Raw genomic sequence first — 18,893 nt, 5'->3', positions numbered from 1 at the left:
ACACAACCAAATAGATAATAAAAACATAGAATCCAAATAGTCATGCGCTTAGTTCTACCTACTGGCTTGAGCATTTTCAAAATTAATTTTTGATATGGTATGTGTAGTGTTCAGTTAAAAAAAAATTCCAACTGGATAAATACAAGCCGTTGGGCATTCCTAAAGTAGCTTTTTAAATCTGAGCCTTTGTAATCATTTAAAAGGACCACACTGTTTAGTCATGCTCAGGCCTTGCCAAAACTGATAGTAGTTGTCCAGCATTCAGTTGATGGTTTCTGTTCCTCTTTTTTTTTTTTGCAGTAAAATCATCAGGGCAGCCCATGCAGGTGGTGTATGTGCCATCACATCTCTACTACATGGTTTTTGAACTTTTCAAGGTTAGTACAAAGCATTGATATGTCGCGTGTACTCTTTTACAGCTTTCCGTAGTCAAACTGTCAGGAAAGAAAAACATTTGATATGTTTAAAAAGTAAGTAAAAAAACCCGTTGTTTAAAGACAGGTGCCTGAAAATAACATGAGGCCTACACTTAACTTATTCCCTTAAAGGGAATTTCCATAGCCATTCTGCTGGAAACACCACCACCCCCCATCTGGCCCTCATCCAGGTGCAGTGGCATTTTCCTGGCCAAGTAGATGCGTATTTCCATTCTCTTCAAAGCCTGGTGAACAGCATCTCATGTGGAAGTAGCCTGCGCTCTAGGAAACTTGGGGAAGAGCAGGTGGATAGCTAACGATATGCAAGTCATAGGACATCATCATGTTGTTGGGGATAGCTGAGTGTCTGGCATATAGTATCATGTCAAACTATGGCCAGCAGGAATAGGGTTGGGCTTAGTTATGGATAGGGAACCTGTGGCCTTCCAGATGTCATTGGGCTACTGCTCCCATCCTATCTGACCATTGGCCATGTTGACTGGGGCTGATGGGAGTAGAGTCTGGCAACATCTGGAGACTCTTCATCCCTGTTTTAGTAGAACGCCCAGGCGGATCCTCTTCATGTACACAGAGTTGCGTGTGAGATTAGTAGAACTGTTCACTAGATTTTGTTTCAGTAGATTACCCTGCAAGTAAATGGAAACAATTTCATTTTAAAAGATAATTTAAATGGCTGGCCATATTTAAATTCTAAAGTAGCAGGAAGCAGAAATTCCTCCAGACTATTCCTCTGCTTCTGGGACTGTATACATTGAAACAACACTGAAAGACAAAAATAACCAAATACTAGTCAAGTCAGCTGGGTAACTTTATAAAACTGTATAAAGCAGGAAGCAATTTAAAAATACGATGTATTCTAAAAAAAGTTTCTTTCAAAAACTTTGATCCAATATGTATACACACCTAAAATGAAATGTTTTCTTAAATTACTAAGCAAAAATGATACGTATATACGTAATTTGGCTGTTACTTTAATGTTTTGAAATCTTAGAATGCAATGAGGGCTACTATGGAACATCGTGCTGATCGAGGTATTTACCCTCCAATTCATGTCCACGTCACATTAGGCAATGAGGATTTAACTGTGAAGGTAATGGCTTTGTTTACTCTCTCACTTCCCAATCATTGGCAAATGATTAAAACCCTGACCTTCCAATGTTCATCTTTAGGTGTGTTGACCTGTCATACAGATTTTGAGGGTTTGATTTACTAATGGATAATCTACTTGAAACACTGTATCATAGATTCAAACAGGACTGTTAGGGTCTGCTTTACTAGTTGATCCAGATGTAACTTAATCCATTTAACTAAGAAGTACTATATCTGGGGACCTTCTGATCCAGGATTAGGAGTTCAACCCATTTGTGCATCCCTTAACATTCCGGTGAGTAGCTTGGGGACCCAGCTTTATTCCTGGATGTTTAGGTGGTAGCTGTGGTCATGAGTGCCTTTCATCAGCTGCACCCCTTCCTGAACAGAACAGACGTGGTCACAATTATTGATGCCCTAGTAACATCCAGAGTGGGCTACCTGCCAGAACACTGAAACTTCAGTTGATCCGAAAGATGGCTGCCAGGATTTTAACTGGAGGCAAACAGCTAGAGCATATTGCTCCAATATTTTTTCATCTATATTGATTTCCAATTCCATTTCCAAGCCCAAATGAAAGTACTGATAGTTGTCTTTAAAACCCTGCATACCCTGGGGCTAGGATACCTTTATCACCTCCTCATATATATACCTTCTCAAATACTCTGTTGAACACTGGAGGCCCTGCTTTGTGTCCCTCTGCAATCGGAAGTACAGCGGATAGGCACATGAGGGGCCTTCTTGATTACTGCCCCCTTGGCTGTGGAACATGCTCCCTGGAAAGGCTGCTTATTGCACTCTGCTTGCTTCCCAGCACATGACCCAAACCTGGCTTTTTAAGTGTACTTGTGAGGGGTTCATAGAATCATAGAATAGTAGAGTTGGAAGGGGCCTATGAGGCCATCAAGTCCAACCCCCTGCTCAGTGCAGGAATCCAAATCAAAGCGTTCCAGACAGATGGCTGTCCAGCTGCCTCTTGAATGCCTCCAGTGTTGGAGAGCCCACTACCTCTCTAGGTAATTGGTTCCATTGCCATATGGCTCTAACAGTTAGGAAGTTTTTCCTGATGTTCAGTCAAAGTCTGGCTTCCTGAAACTTGAGCCCATCATTCCGTGTCCTGCACTCTGGGACGATCAAGAAGAGATCCCGGCCCTCCTCTGTGTGGCAACCTTTCATGTACTTGAAGAGTGCTATCATATCTCCCCAGAAGACAAAAGGGTTTGTCTTCTGATTGTTGATCAGAAATTTTTTTTCAGGACAGACAAATGAAAGTATTTCTTCTCAGTCAGCGCATGAGTGGCGCAAACAGAAATGGGTTAGCTCCTCCTGGAGGCAGAGTCAGCACTATAAAAAAAAGTTTCGTTGGTAGCCAGTCAGAAGGGGGAGGAAACCTTACCCTGGTCTCCACTTCTGGAGTTTGCCTTCAGCAAGCAACAGAGTCAACTTCCTGGGTCCCCATAAGAGATTTGTGAGCAGTTTAGTTATTTTCTCTGCTCTTCTCAGAGAGTTTTATCTTCATCAGCTGCAATTGCAGCACATGGACTTCTGACTCTCTCTTCTTTTGCTCCCCACCCTAGGTGAATAGGCAGATTTGAGGGAGGAAGAGGGATTGTTTTCTGAAGAGGTGTGGGAAGCACCGGGGCACAGCGGAGGCTGGGATTTGTCTCGCGCCTCCTTCTGCTATCCCTTATCGGTCCTAAGGAGAGGGAAGCCTTTCAAAAGCATCGCTGCTGCGGAACCTGGGAGGAGCAGGGATTGGTCCCTAGCTATCTAATGCTTTTGCTGAGTTAGAACCCCCCCTTGGCATTGGGCCTCTGCGATGTGTGGTTTGCCACCTCGCCACCTCGTTTTTAGGTAAAGCCATTACACTTTTCTTATCGGGGGGGGGTTGCCTGCTCCAGCTCCAGCCTCTCCCCTTCAGCTGGGATTTTAGCTGTGCCTGTGGGGAGAGACAGCCTGTCTTGCGCCTCAGCTGAGGAAGATGGGTCCCTGGGGGGGGGGAATCTACTCAGTTAAGCAATCCCCTAGCCCCCCTCACTTCAGTGGTGGGTGCCATGCTAGACTAATTTTCTCAGCTCCATTGTACTCAACCGGGGGGAAGGGAAGACACACACATGACTCCTGCAGGGAAAAAGCATGCCAAATCTCACCATTTAGAAAAGCCCCCTTACCTCGTCAGCCGTGCTGGCCTGGTTTAACAAGGCCACGATGAAGGAAGTGGGGGTTTCCTTAGCCAAGCTCTGGGCCTGTGTGCACAGGAAAAAAGGCTCCAAGCACTCCAGGCCTTGCTGCCATGATTACCTCCTCATTTTCCTTCTCTTCCTCCTCTCCCACCTCCTTGGATGATAGCCCAGATAGAGGACGGAGGAAGAACAAAAGAAGGGACTCCTTCCAGAAGCCTAAATTGTACAAGGATAAGCGCAAATGATGCTCCAGTTCTGGGTTCCCGCCTGACCGCCTTTCCCTTTGCCTAGACTCCTGGGGAGAGAGTCCTCCCCTGGTATCTGCTGCATCAGACTCAGAGAAGGAAGAGGGGGAACTGTCAGGGGAGGATTCCCTATGCCATCCCTGGTGCATAAGAGACTATATTGTCCTGACTCGTATCCTATTTTGATTTCTAAGGCTATGGCCTGCCTTCAGCTAGACCCACCTAAGGAAACTCCTCAGGAGGGGGAACTAGAGGAAGGGGAACAGGGATCTTCAGACATCTGCCCTAGATCAGGGGATCAGAAGGTGATCATTCCCTTTCCAAAGTTCTTCAAGGACATTGTTAAGGAAGAATGGGATCATCCAGCCAAACCCAAAGCTCCCCATGCCTTGTCCAAAAAGCTATATGCATTTGCTGCCATGGCCATGGCAACCTTTCAAGTCCCGGCCATTGACGAGCCTGTTCTGCCCTCAGGGCCAGGACATCTATCCCCAAGGAAGGAGCAGATACTCTTTCAGACCAAAGTGACAGGCAAAGTGACATTCACATGAAGCATCCGCATTGGCCATGAAAGCTTCAGCAGTCAATTCTTTCCTGGGATGCGCAGCGGTCAAGTGGGCTAAAGCACAGCTGGCAGAAGTGCCTCCAGATGCCAGGCACATCAGAGAGGAGCTGCACAAATTGGCAAAACTAGCTGAATTCCTAGCAGACTCCTACTGGGACAGCCTGCAATACTCAGCACGAGCACTTGGATATGGAGTGGTAGTTAGATGCAACGTCTGGCTGAAACAGTGGGAGGTGGACCATCACTCCAAAGCCAGTCTTGCAGCTCTGCCTTACTTGGGTGGTCAACTCTTTGACAAGTCTCTAGAGCACCACCTGGTGAAGACCAAGGATAAAAAGAAGGCTCTTCCTTCTGCTCCTAAGAAGGACAAGTCCCATAAGTAGACTTCACATTCCTTCTGCCCCAAGGGTTATCCAACTACCTACAGAACTACTCACCAGTTCCATGGGTCCTGGAAGTCTTCCTAGAATTCCTCCCATCAGAGCACCCGCTCCACACCCTCCTCCAGTGGGGGGGGGAGGAGGCAACAAACATTGTCAAACCCCGAAGCCCAGTGCCAAGCAAAGCCAAGCATGATGCCAGGACGGCCCAGGTGGGGGTCAGGCTTCAATTTTTTGCACATGCCTGGGCAGCCTCCACCTCAGACAAGTGGATACTAAGCACCATCCAGTCTGGCTATTCCCTAGAGTTTGCCATCATTCTGCAGGACAGATGGTGGACAGCTGCTCCATCGTTCAGTTTCTGAACTGCTTCCTGCAGACGAAGAAGTTCAAGATGGAGATGCTCGGTCTATTGCGGAAGCCGTTCAACCGGGGGACTTCCTGGGATCTATAGATCTCACAGAGGCGTACCTGCATGTCCCCATTCTCCAGCAGCACAGACACTTCCTCCACATTCCACACGGCCACCACCAGTACCAATACAGGGCCTCGCCTTGGCCCCACAGGTGTTCACCAAAATCATGGTAGCTGTAGTGGCAGACCTTTGCACTCAGGGAGTCCATATATACCCTTACTTGGATGACCTACTGGTGAGGGCCTCCTCAGCAATGGGATCTCAAGACGACCATCCAGTGCCTAGAGAACCATGGCTTCATTATCAACAGGGACAAGAGCCATTTGTTCCCCACCCAGCACCTTCAACATATGGGAGTGGTCATCGACACAGCTCAGAGCAAGCTGTTCCTGTCCACCGAACACGGACAAACTTCTGTGCCAGCTGCACACGTGCCTACAAGGTGGACAGACTCCTCTGATGTAACTGGCTCAGCTGCAGGGCTCCATGATAGTGGCCATAGACTCAGTGCCGTGGGCATGCTTCTACTCAAGAGCCCTACAGTGGCTGCTACTTCCATATCAGGACCAGATCACCTCACACCAGAACTGGCACATCACGCTCCCAAGGCATGTGCAGGAGTCCCTCTAGTTCCTTTCTCATCTGGAGAAGCCTTACCCTCAGAGCCCCAACAGTCTTGATAGTCACCATGGACGCGAGCCTCTATGGCTGGTGAGTGACCTGTTGCTCCAATATTGCACAGAGAAATGGTCAGCACAGGAACGGTGCCAGTCAATCAACTGGTTGAAACTCAGAGCGATTCAACTAGCACTCCAGGAGTTCCTACCTCTTATATATCAGATACATATGCTAGTACACACCAACAATGTCACTGCAAAAGCGCATGTCTGCAAATAAGGGAGCATGTAATCAGGCCCTCTTCAGGAGGAGACCAACCTGCTGTTCCATTGGGCGGAAAGGCACCTTGCATCCATATCAGCCATATGTGTGTAGGGGATCCTGAACGCACAAGACAATTGGTTGAGCCAGGAACAAGTCCACCAGGGAGAGTGGGCCCTTCACCAGAATGTGCTCCTAGAGATCACTTGGAAGTGGGGCTCCCATGCATGGACCTGTTCGCCTCTTTTGGGGAATGCCCAACTGGACTGGTTCATGGCACAAGGCTGGGATCCACATGCTCAGGACATAGATGCCCTGTCAGCCCCCTGGCTTTGGGGACTTCTTTACATCTTCCTGCCTCTAACTCTACTGTCCAGACTGCTCTGCAGAAACCGAGTTCTGCAGGCTCAGGTGATAGTGGTGGCTCCACGCTGGCCATGGAGACTGTGGTTCTCCAATCTTGTGGACCTCAGTCCCCCGTGGTGGCTTTCCATCAGACTGGATATTCTCTCACAAGGTCCCATCCTTCACCCAGACCCAGAGTGGCTCCAGCTTCACGCCTGGAGGCTGAGCGGCAGTGGCTAAGTGAAGAGGGGCTGTCTGAGAGGGTTGTCTTCACCATTCTGGCATCTCACAAACCATCCACTCAAGAGAATTTATTACCTCACCTGGAAGGCGTTCAACAGGTGGTGTAGACAATTACCAGTCGCAGACCAGGGGCTGGCCCCCAACATGCTCAAAAGACAAGCGGCAGCCCTTGGCAGTGTGTTTCCAATGGTGGGGGGGCATTCAATTTCCTCTCACCTTGAGTCAAACACTTTCTTCGAGGGGCAACCACGCTGTCACCTCCAGTGCAACACAGGTTTCCCTCTTGGGATCTCTTGTTAGTCCTCAGAGCTGTCTCACGACATCCAATTGAACCAGCTCGTTCCATACCAATGAAGGATTTCACCCTCAAGACAGTTTTTCTTGTGGCAATCATTTTGGCTAGGAGGGTGGGAGAACTGGAGGCCTTCTCCATTCAGAAAGTGCTGGGCATTTTCTACCCAGACAAGGTGGTTCTTCGCCATGACCCCAGTTTTCTCCCCAAGGTGAATTCCCCTTTCCACAGGGGACAGGACATCTCTCTACCCAACTTCTGCCCCAACCCAGTCCATCTCAGGGAGAAGAAGTGGCACGAACTCGATGTCAGGCGGGCACTTCGGATCTACCTGGACCGTACAGAACCGTTCAGGAGGTCAGAGGCCTTGTTCGTGTCCGTTCAGTAGGATGTGCAGGGATTAAAGGTGTCCAGGTCCACCATCATCTGCTGGGTGAGGGATTGCGTGGTTAAGGCCTATCAAGCCAAAAGGAGAGCCCCCCTCCTTGGATCACTGCACACTCAGTTAGGGGGGTCTGCCACTACAGCAGCCCTCTACAAGGATGCTCCACTAGAGGAAATCTGCAAAGCCGCCACCTGGGCTCACCCATCCACCTTCATCAAGCACTACAAGGTGGATAAGTTTGCTTCTGCCACAGCCGCCTTCAGAGGGTGGTGGCCTAGGTTTTGCTCCCACCTGAGGATGTAGGAGGGGTCACTGCTCAGGTACATCGCATTCTTGTCTGCTCCACTCCTCTGTTGACCAAGAATGGAAATTTGGACTTAGCATGAAGTGTCCTTCCGGTCAGCAGAGAGTGGAGCAGACAGCCCCACCCTGCAGCAAAACCTAGGCTATGGGGTGGGAAGGGCATCTCCCTGGAAACCTCAGGAGACCACCAGTCGCTCACCCTCTGGAGAGAGTAATGAGGGCCTCCTATGTCCCCTCCTGGAATTGTCTGCCAATTTGTTAATGTTTGTTTTTATTATATCCACTGTTCAAGTTTCAGTGTAAAAGTTCATGTTGACTGGACAGTGCTCGGGTTTTTACAGCTGTGTCACAAACTGGAGACCGGGAGAAGGTTTCTTCCACCGTCCGGCTAGCCACCAACTAAACTTTTTTTATAGTGCTCTTTCTAGTGACTCTGCCTCCAGGAGGAGTTAATCGTTCCTGTCTGCTCCACTCTCCACTGACCAGAAGGACACTTCATGGTAAGTCCGTTCACACAGTGCATAGCTAAACTATGGAATTCGGTTCCATAAGAGGCAATGATGACCACCAGGCTGCATAGCTTTAAAAGAGGATTAGACAAATTCATGGAGGATAAGGCTACCAATGGCTACTAGCCATGATGGCTATGTACTGCCTCCATAGTTAGAGGCAGTATGCTTCTGAATACTAGTTTCTGGAAACCACAGGAGGGGAGAATGCTCTTGTGCTCAGGTCCTGCTGATAGGCTTCCCATGGGCATCTGGTTGGCCATTGTGAGAACAGGATGTTGGACTACATGGGCCAATCGCCTGATTCAGTAGGCTCTTCTTATGTTCTTATGTTTTCAGCTGGATTTATTTAGTGTAGATTTTTAAAAAAACACTTCAATTTTGTATGATTTATTAATTATATTTGTTTTTGTTTATAATGTTAGCTGCCTAAGTCTTGAATAGCAAAACTAACAGAAAGGTAGGATATAAATATTCTTATAGAAATACATTTTCATACTTTCAGACCAACATGGAGGTGGATATTTTTAATGTTAAGGTTGCCTTTGCTGATGTCTTTTTTTAGCCAGAACTAGAATGCGTTGCATGAATCATCCCCAAGTCCTAATTATTCATGTTGCTATTTATGAAACATATTCTTAATAAAGATTGTGTAAGGGAATTCATATACGGAGAGGAACTCAGTGCAGTTTCTTCACCTTTTAGATGTGTGATCGTGGTGGTGGTGTTCCTTTGAGGAAAATAGATCGCCTGTTTAACTATATGTATTCAACTGCACCACGCCCCCGTGTTGAGACATCACGAGCAACACCACTGGTATGTAAATTGTTTTTATGTAAGATTTTACATTGTCCACTGATGAATGAGTTTGTTATTTTTCTAACATTTTCATGTACATTAATAGTGGAAATACTTTTTTTCTCTTGAGGGTAGGTTCCCTTAAAGCAGTGGTTCTTAACCTTTCCACTGCCAGCACCCCTTGGATTTCCAAAATATGCTGTCGCACCCCCTGAAAAAATATTGTTCATTTTTTATTTTATTTCATTTTTACTTTATTTTATTTTAATGTGTGTTTTAGCCTAACTTAGCTAAGATTAAATGAATTTTTAAAATCTCTTGAACAACACCTTGCACCCCTAGAAAAAGTGTCTCACACCCCCGGGGGTATGTGCACCCCAGGTTAAGAACCACTGCCTTAAAGTAATCTGTTGGAGGCCATATGCGAACAGTGAGTGGGGCCAAAGCCAGTGGTGGGCATGATCATAGCCAAAAGTGGGCAGAGCTACCCCTTTTCCTGTTCTCTTTCTGCCACCTTCTTCTCTCCCCTGTTTCTGCCAGAGGAGGGGCAGACCTCTCTTGCCAGATGTCTGATCATTGGCAAAAGACTTCTGAAATGAGGCTGAGGGCCATAAGTCACACACCCTTAATGTAGATAGATCAATTGCTTATGGTAAATATAGACTAGAATGTTCTTAAGTTAGAGCAAAACAATATATTAAGTAAAGCTAGTATCCAAAGTTCCACATTTGCATGTAGAAACAAACTTCCAAATGCAAAAAGCTTCCATGAAGAAAATCAAGCTTTAGCCAGAGACTCTGTTGCAGCAGTGAAAACCTGCATTGTACAGTTAATGATGCATGTAACTTGTTCAAGATTGTGGGCAAGAACAGTCTCACTGCCCTTTCTACTTTTGGCCTTCTAGAGTGCTGCCCAAATATTTAAAATGCTGATGATTTTAAGCACACTGAAATTTGAGGTTCTGTGAGCTGGTGCCAGTGGTATTTTGGTGATTTATCTGGATAAATATTCATTTAATTCATTTGAGCAGTGTAAAATCAGGAGATGACTTGCAGAAGATCATTTCTTATTTTATTATACAGCCACGAGAGTGGCCAGCATGGATTTTCCACATTCTGCAATGTTAAATTAAAAATGCCCCCATGTCATTCTGCTGCTTCCTATAAGCTCATTTCAAAACAAAACCTTACAAAACGTATAGTCCTGAACTCAGAAACTCTTGCTTAACAATCCTCTAAGTTGTCATGGTGATACACAAAACACTCAGAGAGAATTGAGAATTCAAAGTGTAAAACAAGAGGAGAAAAATCCAGACCCTTGTTGGACTTTTTTCTGTCAGTGATTAATTGTAATTGTAATTAATTAAAAATCAGCCATGTTCACAGAGTACCTCTAATCCTAATACTGCCCTTGCCCCATACTCTTACCTTCATCTTCTGCTGTTTCACAGTTAAAAAAAAACTTGTCTGATTTTTAATTAATTTAAGAAATTTAACATTAAAGTCTATTATAATGTTGGCCATGCTCAGTAAGAACTGTCAGTGTTCTAAAAGCCAGACTCATATCTGTTTGGCTTGGTTAATCGGGGCCACACCCACGCCAGACCTTTATTTCACTTTAAACAGTCATGGCTTCCCTCCAAGAATCCTGGGAAGTGTAGTTTGTGAAAGGTGCTGAGAAGAGTCTTCTATTCCCCTGACAGAGCTCCAGTAGCTAGAGTGGTTTAACAGTCAGCTCCTCTTCAGGGGATTGTAGCTCTGTGAGGGGAATAGGGCAACTCCTAGCAACTCTCAGCACCCCTCACAAACTACACTTCCGAGGATTCTTTGGGGGAAGCCATGACTGTCTAAAGTAAAATAAAAGTCTGGTGTGGATGTGGCCAGGGACAGCTTTGGTTTAAATTGGGGCGGGAGGCTGCATGTGCCTGCTATAGAATAAAAAGGTGGGGGAAACACTGAAAAGCAATGATACTGTTCACAATGTTTTCCTCTTGGAAAGTAAAGGGGCTTTCCCTCTGCTAAGTGCCCACCCACCCTGTCCCTCCCCCAGGTCAGTTTCACCTATCCTAAGCATGATTGCATGGGAGTAAATCTCACAACTCAATAAGCATGCAAATGATCAAACCTGTCTTTCCCCTCTCCTTCCCCTCCCCCCTCTCCTCTCCCTTCCTTCTCCCTTCTTCTTCCCCTTCCCTCTTCCTTCTTCCTCCTCTCCTGCCCGCTCCAGCCCTCCCTCCTCTCCTGCCCCACATTAGTTTCACCTATTCTAAGCATGATTTATTTATTTAATTATTTATTATTTGATTTATATCCCGCCCTTCCTCCCAGCAGGAGCCCAGGGCGGCAAACAGAAACGCTAAAAACACTTTAAAACTTCATAAAAAGACCTTAAAATACATTAAAACAAAACAAAGTTAAAAACATTTTTTTAAAAAGCTTTAAAAACATCTTTTTTAAAAAACAAACAGTTAAAAACATATTACTAAAGAAAACATATTAAAAGCAATTCTAACACAGACGCAGACTGCACGGGAGTAAATCCCACTGAACTAAATAAGCATGTAAACGATCAAACCTGCCCTCTTCTTCCCCACCCCCTCTCGCCTGCTCCCATCCCCCTCCTTCCCTCTGCCCTCCTCCCTTCCCTCCTCCTCCTCCTCTCCCCATCCCCCATGGTCAGCTTCACCTATCCTAAACATGATTACAGGGGAGTAAATCCCATTGAACGCAATAAGCATGCAAATGATCAATCCATTCTCAGCAAACTTGCACAGGATCCCATTTCTTACCTCCCAGATTAAAAAAACAGAGAAATTCACTAATAGGCAAAAAAACTTGTGGTTTAAAAACCTACCTATAGCCAACAGATATTTCTATCAAACTTTTAAAAGCAGGGAAATTGGGCAGCTATAGCACTGGGAGAGCAGGAGACCTGACCTCCTCTCTGAGATATTGTATTGCCCTACAAATTTGTCAAAATGCAAACACAATTTGGGTTGGTCTTTCACAGTCCAATCCACTTCCTGTGTAGCTTGGAAGAATTTGGGAACATGTGCCTCTGAGCATATGGTGAGTGGTGGCAACACTGCAGTCAGCCCAAATAACAGAAACAAGGCATGTGCTGTGCTGATCTTGTTTTAGCAGAGAGGAAGCAACCATATCAAGACAGCTGATATAGTTCAGATAGTCACTTTAAATATGTTTGATTTACTTTGTAATTTTAGTGAAGTTTCCTATAGTAAATCACTTTCTTTTGCTTCTCTTTCCATGAATATGTGAAGTACATCAACACTTTGCAAAATGTACACTAAAAAATCCAAAAACAATTGTGGAATAATAGCACTGACTATTCTGTAGAGTGGTCTCCATTGGACATGAGGAGTGTCTCAGTTTGCACAAGATAAAACAGTGGGAGGTGAAATATGTTCTAGCAAATTTCTAGGTGTGCTCTATGTTTTTAATTGACCGTGCCCACCCTTCCTTAAGTGGGGTAGTTTAAGCATAGCAGGCTGGACACATGCATATTGTGCAGGCCAAGTTTGTTTTTCCCAGCAGCTAGAGTCATTGCTTGAAATGGAAATGGACTGCCTTCAAATTGATCCCGATATATGGCTCGCCCCTCCCCGATCCACCTAAATCTCCAGTTTGAAACACAAAACACCATCATATGACATTGACCAATAAAAAGGCTTTGAAATTAATAAAAATAAATTTGACACAGATTTCTAGGATGAATAATGAGAGAAATAGAATTTTCTAGGTTAGGTTTTCTTTAGAGACAGTAGTAACACAGGAAAGAAGCAAAGTAAGAAGAACACCAACAAACATACAAAAATGTAATTTTCCATCTTTGGAGATGGCAGGTGCTGCCACCACTTATCTGCTAATGTCTTAAGATCAAGCTGCTGTTAAAAATCACTGGAACAAGTGCAGGTTAAAAAAAAGTTGTTAGTACACATGATCAGTGACACAAAACTGCACCAGTGTTCCTTAATGTCACGTTGAGCCTGGGTCCAGTACTGTAATTATATATATGCTTCCCTGCAACACATAGGAACATAAGAAACTGCTTTATAGACCATTGATCCATCTAGCTCAGTATTGCCCATAGAGACTAATAGCAGCTCTCCAGGCTTTGAAACCTTTCCCAGCTCTACCTGGAGATGCCCTTCTTAGCATCCACGTTAAAAGACAGCTGTTTGCCTTGCATTTGGGAGTGTTTTTGAAGGCTAATTTAAAAACTTCTGTTAATTCAAAATCCAACTGCTGGCTGGACCAGTTCATGGGTATTAAAAGAACTTCATTGGCATCCGATCCACTTCCAAGCACTATTGGAAATTCCCAGCACAATTGAAAGCATTGAACTCTGCCAGGTTCCTACATTGTACAGCAGGTCAGATAATTAGGTTGTTCAGTGAGATAAATTCATACACCAATCGGGTTTTTTCTGCTTTTGCTTACATTTCATCTGAGGTTCTGTGGTGTCTTTATCACAACACTATTTTTGCTTGCGTTACATGCCTACTGGTTATATATGTGATAATGCCATTAATGCCACATGTTGAAATCTGTGGATATCCATTACAGATACTCATACATTCCTCTGCTGCATCCTATAAGATGAGAAAATGACAAGCAACTGCATATATGCATTACGGAGACCCAGATCCAATTGTAATATATGCACATGCCCCACAGCATGTTTATGGAACTAAACAAAAAAAAAGGATTTTCAAAATTGTGAAGCTGCCCTTACTGTTACTCAAGTGACTTCAATAGAGATAAATGAAAAGCATTCTAAAAAAACTGTCTGGCAGCAACTCCAAAGGCAATTGTACAGAAGAATGAATAGGAGAGGAAGGCCAGTTGTGTGGTTAGCACTGGACCAGGCCCTGGAGACCTGAGTTCAAACCCCACTCTGCCATGAAGCTTACTGAAGGAGCTCAGCCTATCCTACCTCCCAGCGTTCTTGTGACATTAGAATAGAGAGGGTGAGTTTCCTTCACTATCTTTTCATTGTATAAGCAACAGCCTTTTCTCTTCAAGTCTGTGTCCAGCAACAGATTGTTTTACTCTACAAAATGTTGATGATATTATTTTATTCTTCAAATGTTTCATTTAACTCTGTTTTGTGTGTGTGCTTAGGCTGGATTTGGTTATGGCTTACCTATATCCCGTCTCTATGCTCAGTACTTCCAAGGAGATCTGAAGCTCTATTCTCTTGAGGGTTATGGTACAGATGCTGTTATCTTCATAAAGGCATGTTATTTCCCATGTGTTTTGACAAACTTCTCTCTGTTTAAAAGACAGAATCTGATTATGGCAAATTATATTAACGCTGCCCCTTCCCCCTTTCTCTGCAGGCTTTATCAACAGAATCTATTGAAAGACTGCCAGTGTATAACAAATCAGCTTGGAGACATTACACAGCAAATCATGAAGCAGATGACTGGTGTGTCCCAAGTAGTGAGCCGAAAGACATGACTACATTCCGCAGTATATAGCAGTATGGGACAGATGTGGCATGCGGAAGATAGCCTTAGTACACAGTTTGTGTCAGGATTGTGTGTGCCTGGGTTACCACAGTACAGCTCTAGTATTTTGTCTGGGAGAGCATATATTTCCACTAAACAGGAGTCAGAAAACTACGTATCTTTTCTAGAGTATTGTGCAGTGTACATTTGAGAAGTGAATATACTAAATTCATTTCAATCATTTCCTTCATTATTCTAGTAATAATGGATCTAGTGCAGCCTTTCCCAACCTTTGGGTCTCCAGATGTTGCTGGACTACAATTCCCATCATTCCTGACCATTGGCCATTTTGGATGCTGATGGGAGTTGTAGTCCAACAACATCTGGGGACCCAAAAGTTAGGAAAGGCTGATCTAATGCACAAATTCTAGATTGGATATAAAAAGGTCAGTGCACAGCTTGTTCAAATATTGTACAGTTCAATTACTAAATGTTCTAATGAAATGCTCATGGAGGATTTAGTTGAATTTAAGAATTGTAGCTTTATAAAGCTTTGGGACTTGGTTGCACTAACACAGCACTTTGTCTTCACAAGGATTACAGAAGTGCTTTACAACAGGAGAGATTCTACTTAGGGGGCAATCCAACTCATTGGAGGCCAGCAGAGGGGGCTGCCGCATCCAGCATCTGTTCAGGAGGGGAGGGCACAGCTGAAGGAAACAAAACGCATGTTTTCTTCCGACATGCCTTTTCCCTGTGTATCAGCTGTTGGGATAGAGGGCCGTGGACTCAGGATGCAGTGTAAATCCCCTTACCCTCAGTTCCACCCTGACACCCCCTGGAAAGCCCCTTTTCCGGGCCTTCCACTGGCTGCATTTGTGCTGGTCTCTGCTGAGCCGGCTGCACCCAGGTGGCAGTGGAGTTCCCTGGCTGTGTTGCAGCTGTGCTGCGACTGCGCTTGGAGAGGAGGGGAAGACTTCTGCTGGTAGAGCCAGATAGCACCCACACCCTTCTCAGCCACAGCTATGCCGTATCCTGAAGCCCCTCAGGCCAGTGTAACTACCAGGAGAATTACGCCCTGAAAGATTATCATATGTTTTGTTTTTATTTCTTGGAATCAAACAGTTTATTCCTTCTAATGCTAGACACCACCCACAGTTGAAACAAATTTTATGCATTTAATTTTACACATGATCCAGCTAAATTTAAAAATGTTTGAATCAACAATTTTCATTGGGAAGTTAAGCACATAGAAATATCTACCAACAGAATCAGTGGCACTTAAAAGCATTTAACTTTGGCTGGTTCATGCCATGTTGTTTCCTCCTCCCTTGGAAGTTTGCATGAAAATCTCACATCTGTGATACTGTATAAAAATCTTAATTAGATGGTTTTAAAAAATCAATTTATTTTTTAAAAATACATATTTGCTTCTTTTTAAAATAGTTAGGTATAATCAATTGGATCCAGAAACTAAGGAGTCGAATTCGATTCATGCAATGGGGCTTCTCTGCCACCCCTTACAGTCCACCAAAGCTGCTCCTGAGGGTTGAGGGACTGTCTGGAATGACATGTGATAGGGCACAAGAGCTGTAGTGGGGTGGGGAAATAGGGAGAACTCTGTGGGGCTGACTTCAGTGGAAATGCCTTGCCGCGTGCGCAGGGCATCTCTGCATCCAAGCCTTTGTATGTTAGCAGCTGTAAATAATGCAAAAATACTGAGCATGACCCAAACAAATTGCTTTAAGCGCCACTGGTTTCAATTGGAGAGGCTTAAGCAGGTCTTTCACTCTCCTCTTGAAATTAATGATATTTAAAAGTGCTTCTTTGGGGGCACTTTGCTACTGCTTTTAGGTAAATGAGGTCATAGCCATGCCATACATTTAAAGCACTATTATAGCACTTTTAACAGTCATAAAGAATAGTGAGAACTCTAGTTTGTTACGCATACTGGGAGTTGTAGATCTATGAGGTGAGAACTCCTCAGCAACTACAATTCCCAGGATTCTCCATGGCGATTAAAGTGGTATGAAACTGCTTTAACTGTATGATGTGGATGTGATCTGGAAAAAGCCCTTTCTGGCTCCTAATTTAATGCCACTAATACTTGTGCTAGTTTTGCACAGTAAAGCAGACCTCAGGTTGTTAAGACAGTTTAAACGTTATGTGCACTGCACACAGTACTTTTGACATCTAATTGCTATGGATTCATTTCCTTGCACATTCATAGTATTTCTCTTGACCTCTTTGGATTCACTCACTTGCTTACAAATGTAAAAAAGAAATTGGAACATTAATAACATATTGTTTCTCTAAAGAGCATTGTATAGTTTTTGTTTAGAGCTGATGTTTCATACTGCTGTAGCCCAGTAAATACTTCCACAGATATTTAATTTTCTGGTTATGCTCTCCGGCATTTTGTTCCCTACAAATATGGCCAGCTACCAAAGTAGAATTAAAGCAATTTCATTCCACTGAGTTTAACTGAATTCTGGGATGCTTAGTATTCTGTCATACTGTCATGGTAACTTCAAAGTACAAGCCCCTACATATCTACTAAGAAGTCTACTCAACAGTAAGTCCTGTTAAGCTCATTGATACTTACTTCCATGTAAGTGAGTGAAGGATTGCAGCCTTAGTGAATGTAATGCCAGTGTTGCAAGGAATAATCACAGAAGGGCAATCGTTCTGCATATATCATATAAGAGCGGTTGCTCACCAGAAGTTTCTATTCAATCAATACATATGCAATCTACAACTATTGTTGCAAATCCAAACATCTAAAGCAGCTGTGGTACATTGTTACTCAATGGGCAGAAAAAGCTCTGCTCTGCTGTTGTGTACACACAAACACAATCTCAGGTCCTAACTGTGAATGTTTCTTGGTGCTGTGCTTAAATTCCTTAATTTCCAGCAAATGTGATATATAGGCAAGAGAGATGATCTCTGTTTTATCTATGCTGATTATAAATTATTATAACCAGCTTTTAATTCACACCTACAATTGCAGCAGTAATTTAATTGCCTGAGGCATGATCCTATATCAGGAATGTTGTATAGCCAGGTTGCAGTAAAGAAGTATGGGTAGAGTACATAATTCTAAACATTTTTACTCGGGAACTAAACCTTGTTCAGAGTAATAGCAGTGCCAAATGTGTTTAGATTTTGGGTGTTAGTTGGGAAACGGTAAAATAGCCACTCCTGTATCTTACTATATTAGGAAATCCCTCTCCTGTTTACTATGTAAATTGGATTGTTGAATGTGGTGTTCATAGTGAAGCTGCCCATGCTGTAATCAACAGCAGTTTAGTATGGTAGCTTGTAGATCAAGCACGCATCAAGCCTACATTACACTACTGCTTTAACACATCATCATCTTTAGAAGGAAACATTTCTGCCATGTTAGTTAGCAAATCAGGATTGTAGTAGGTTTGATCATCTGGAGGTGAAGGAAAAGAGGAAGAGAAGCTAGAGTTAGTATCTTCTATCCTTGTATGGAATATGAATTATAATCAGGTCTGTGGTCCTGAGCCAGTAGTCACAGGAACGAAATGTGCAGTGCTGTGCTATGGATGCTAATTGAGCTTGTCTGCATGTATGCCTTCTAGCCTACCAAGGGATTTGCAAGCATATGTATGGATGCACATGCACATTGTCCTAGCTAGATCATGATTATACTGGTACGTTCAACAATTCAATGTTCTGAAAGTTTAGCACTAACCAAAACAAATGTTTGTGGTGGGAAACTCATAGGCACAATGAGTTCATTTGCTGTTTTAAAGTTTGATCCCTATTAATACAGTATTTCAGAAAATAATGATAATGCTACCTTCTAGGTATTATTCCCTCGCTGCTAGTATGAGATAGTTTTAAACAATTTTGCTTGCAGCTGGAAGAATAAAATGGAACCAGTCAAGACATTTTGTATTTAGAATTTTAATACTGTACTGTGAAAAATTTGGCTTGCAACAAAATGGCTTAGTGATTTTTATAACAATAAAATTAAGCATTTTTTAAAAATCAGGTATTTGTTTGATTAATGGCATAGTAACTCCTGCTGTATTGGTCTTGTATTATCACTTCAGTGTGGAAATAAAAAAAAAATAGTAGTAGGATCATACTTTGCATTCATGGGGTACCCAACTGATTCATATTTTTTATCTTGTAGACTTCTTTTTAGGACTTTTAAACTATTCAGTTATCAAATATTTGGTTTATCTAGTCTAAAAGAGATGGGCATTCCATCTCTTAGACTCTATACATTTCTCAATCGATCACAGCCTAGGCCACCATCCTATACCCACTGTACTCGTTCACTGGCTAAAAGTGATGACAGATTAGAGCAGCCAGGC

At 43.6% G+C, this 18,893-nt stretch overlaps 1 protein-coding gene across 6 annotated transcripts in view; it reads left to right on the top strand.

The window, feature by feature from the left end:
• PDK1 (pyruvate dehydrogenase kinase 1) overlaps nt 1-18,561 on the top strand; it is a 41,294-nt gene extending 22,733 nt beyond the window's left edge. For 4 of the 6 annotated variants that reach the window (XM_061608482.1, XM_061608484.1, XM_061608485.1 and 1 more), the window contains exons 7-11: nt 301-377; nt 1,429-1,527; nt 8,976-9,086; nt 14,213-14,326; nt 14,431-18,561. In XM_061608482.1, coding sequence (XP_061464466.1) covers nt 301-377; nt 1,429-1,527; nt 8,976-9,086; nt 14,213-14,326; nt 14,431-14,571 — 542 coding nt within the window. In that variant the 3' untranslated portion in view covers nt 14,572-18,561. Of the gene's footprint in view, nt 1-300; nt 378-1,428; nt 1,528-8,975; nt 9,087-13,654; nt 14,089-14,212; nt 14,327-14,430 lie in introns of those variants that run through there. The other 2 variants (XM_061608483.1, XM_061608487.1) reach the window with 2 other exon arrangements.
• The last annotated feature ends 332 nt before the right edge of the window (nt 18,562-18,893 follow it).

The sequence above is a fragment of the Rhineura floridana genome, chromosome 2 (assembly GCF_030035675.1).
Source record: "Rhineura floridana isolate rRhiFlo1 chromosome 2, rRhiFlo1.hap2, whole genome shotgun sequence".
Taxonomy (NCBI): domain Eukaryota; kingdom Metazoa; phylum Chordata; class Lepidosauria; order Squamata; family Rhineuridae; genus Rhineura; species Rhineura floridana.
The sequence above is the reverse complement of the archived record's forward strand: the minus strand, read 5'-3'. Positions and strand labels throughout refer to the sequence as shown.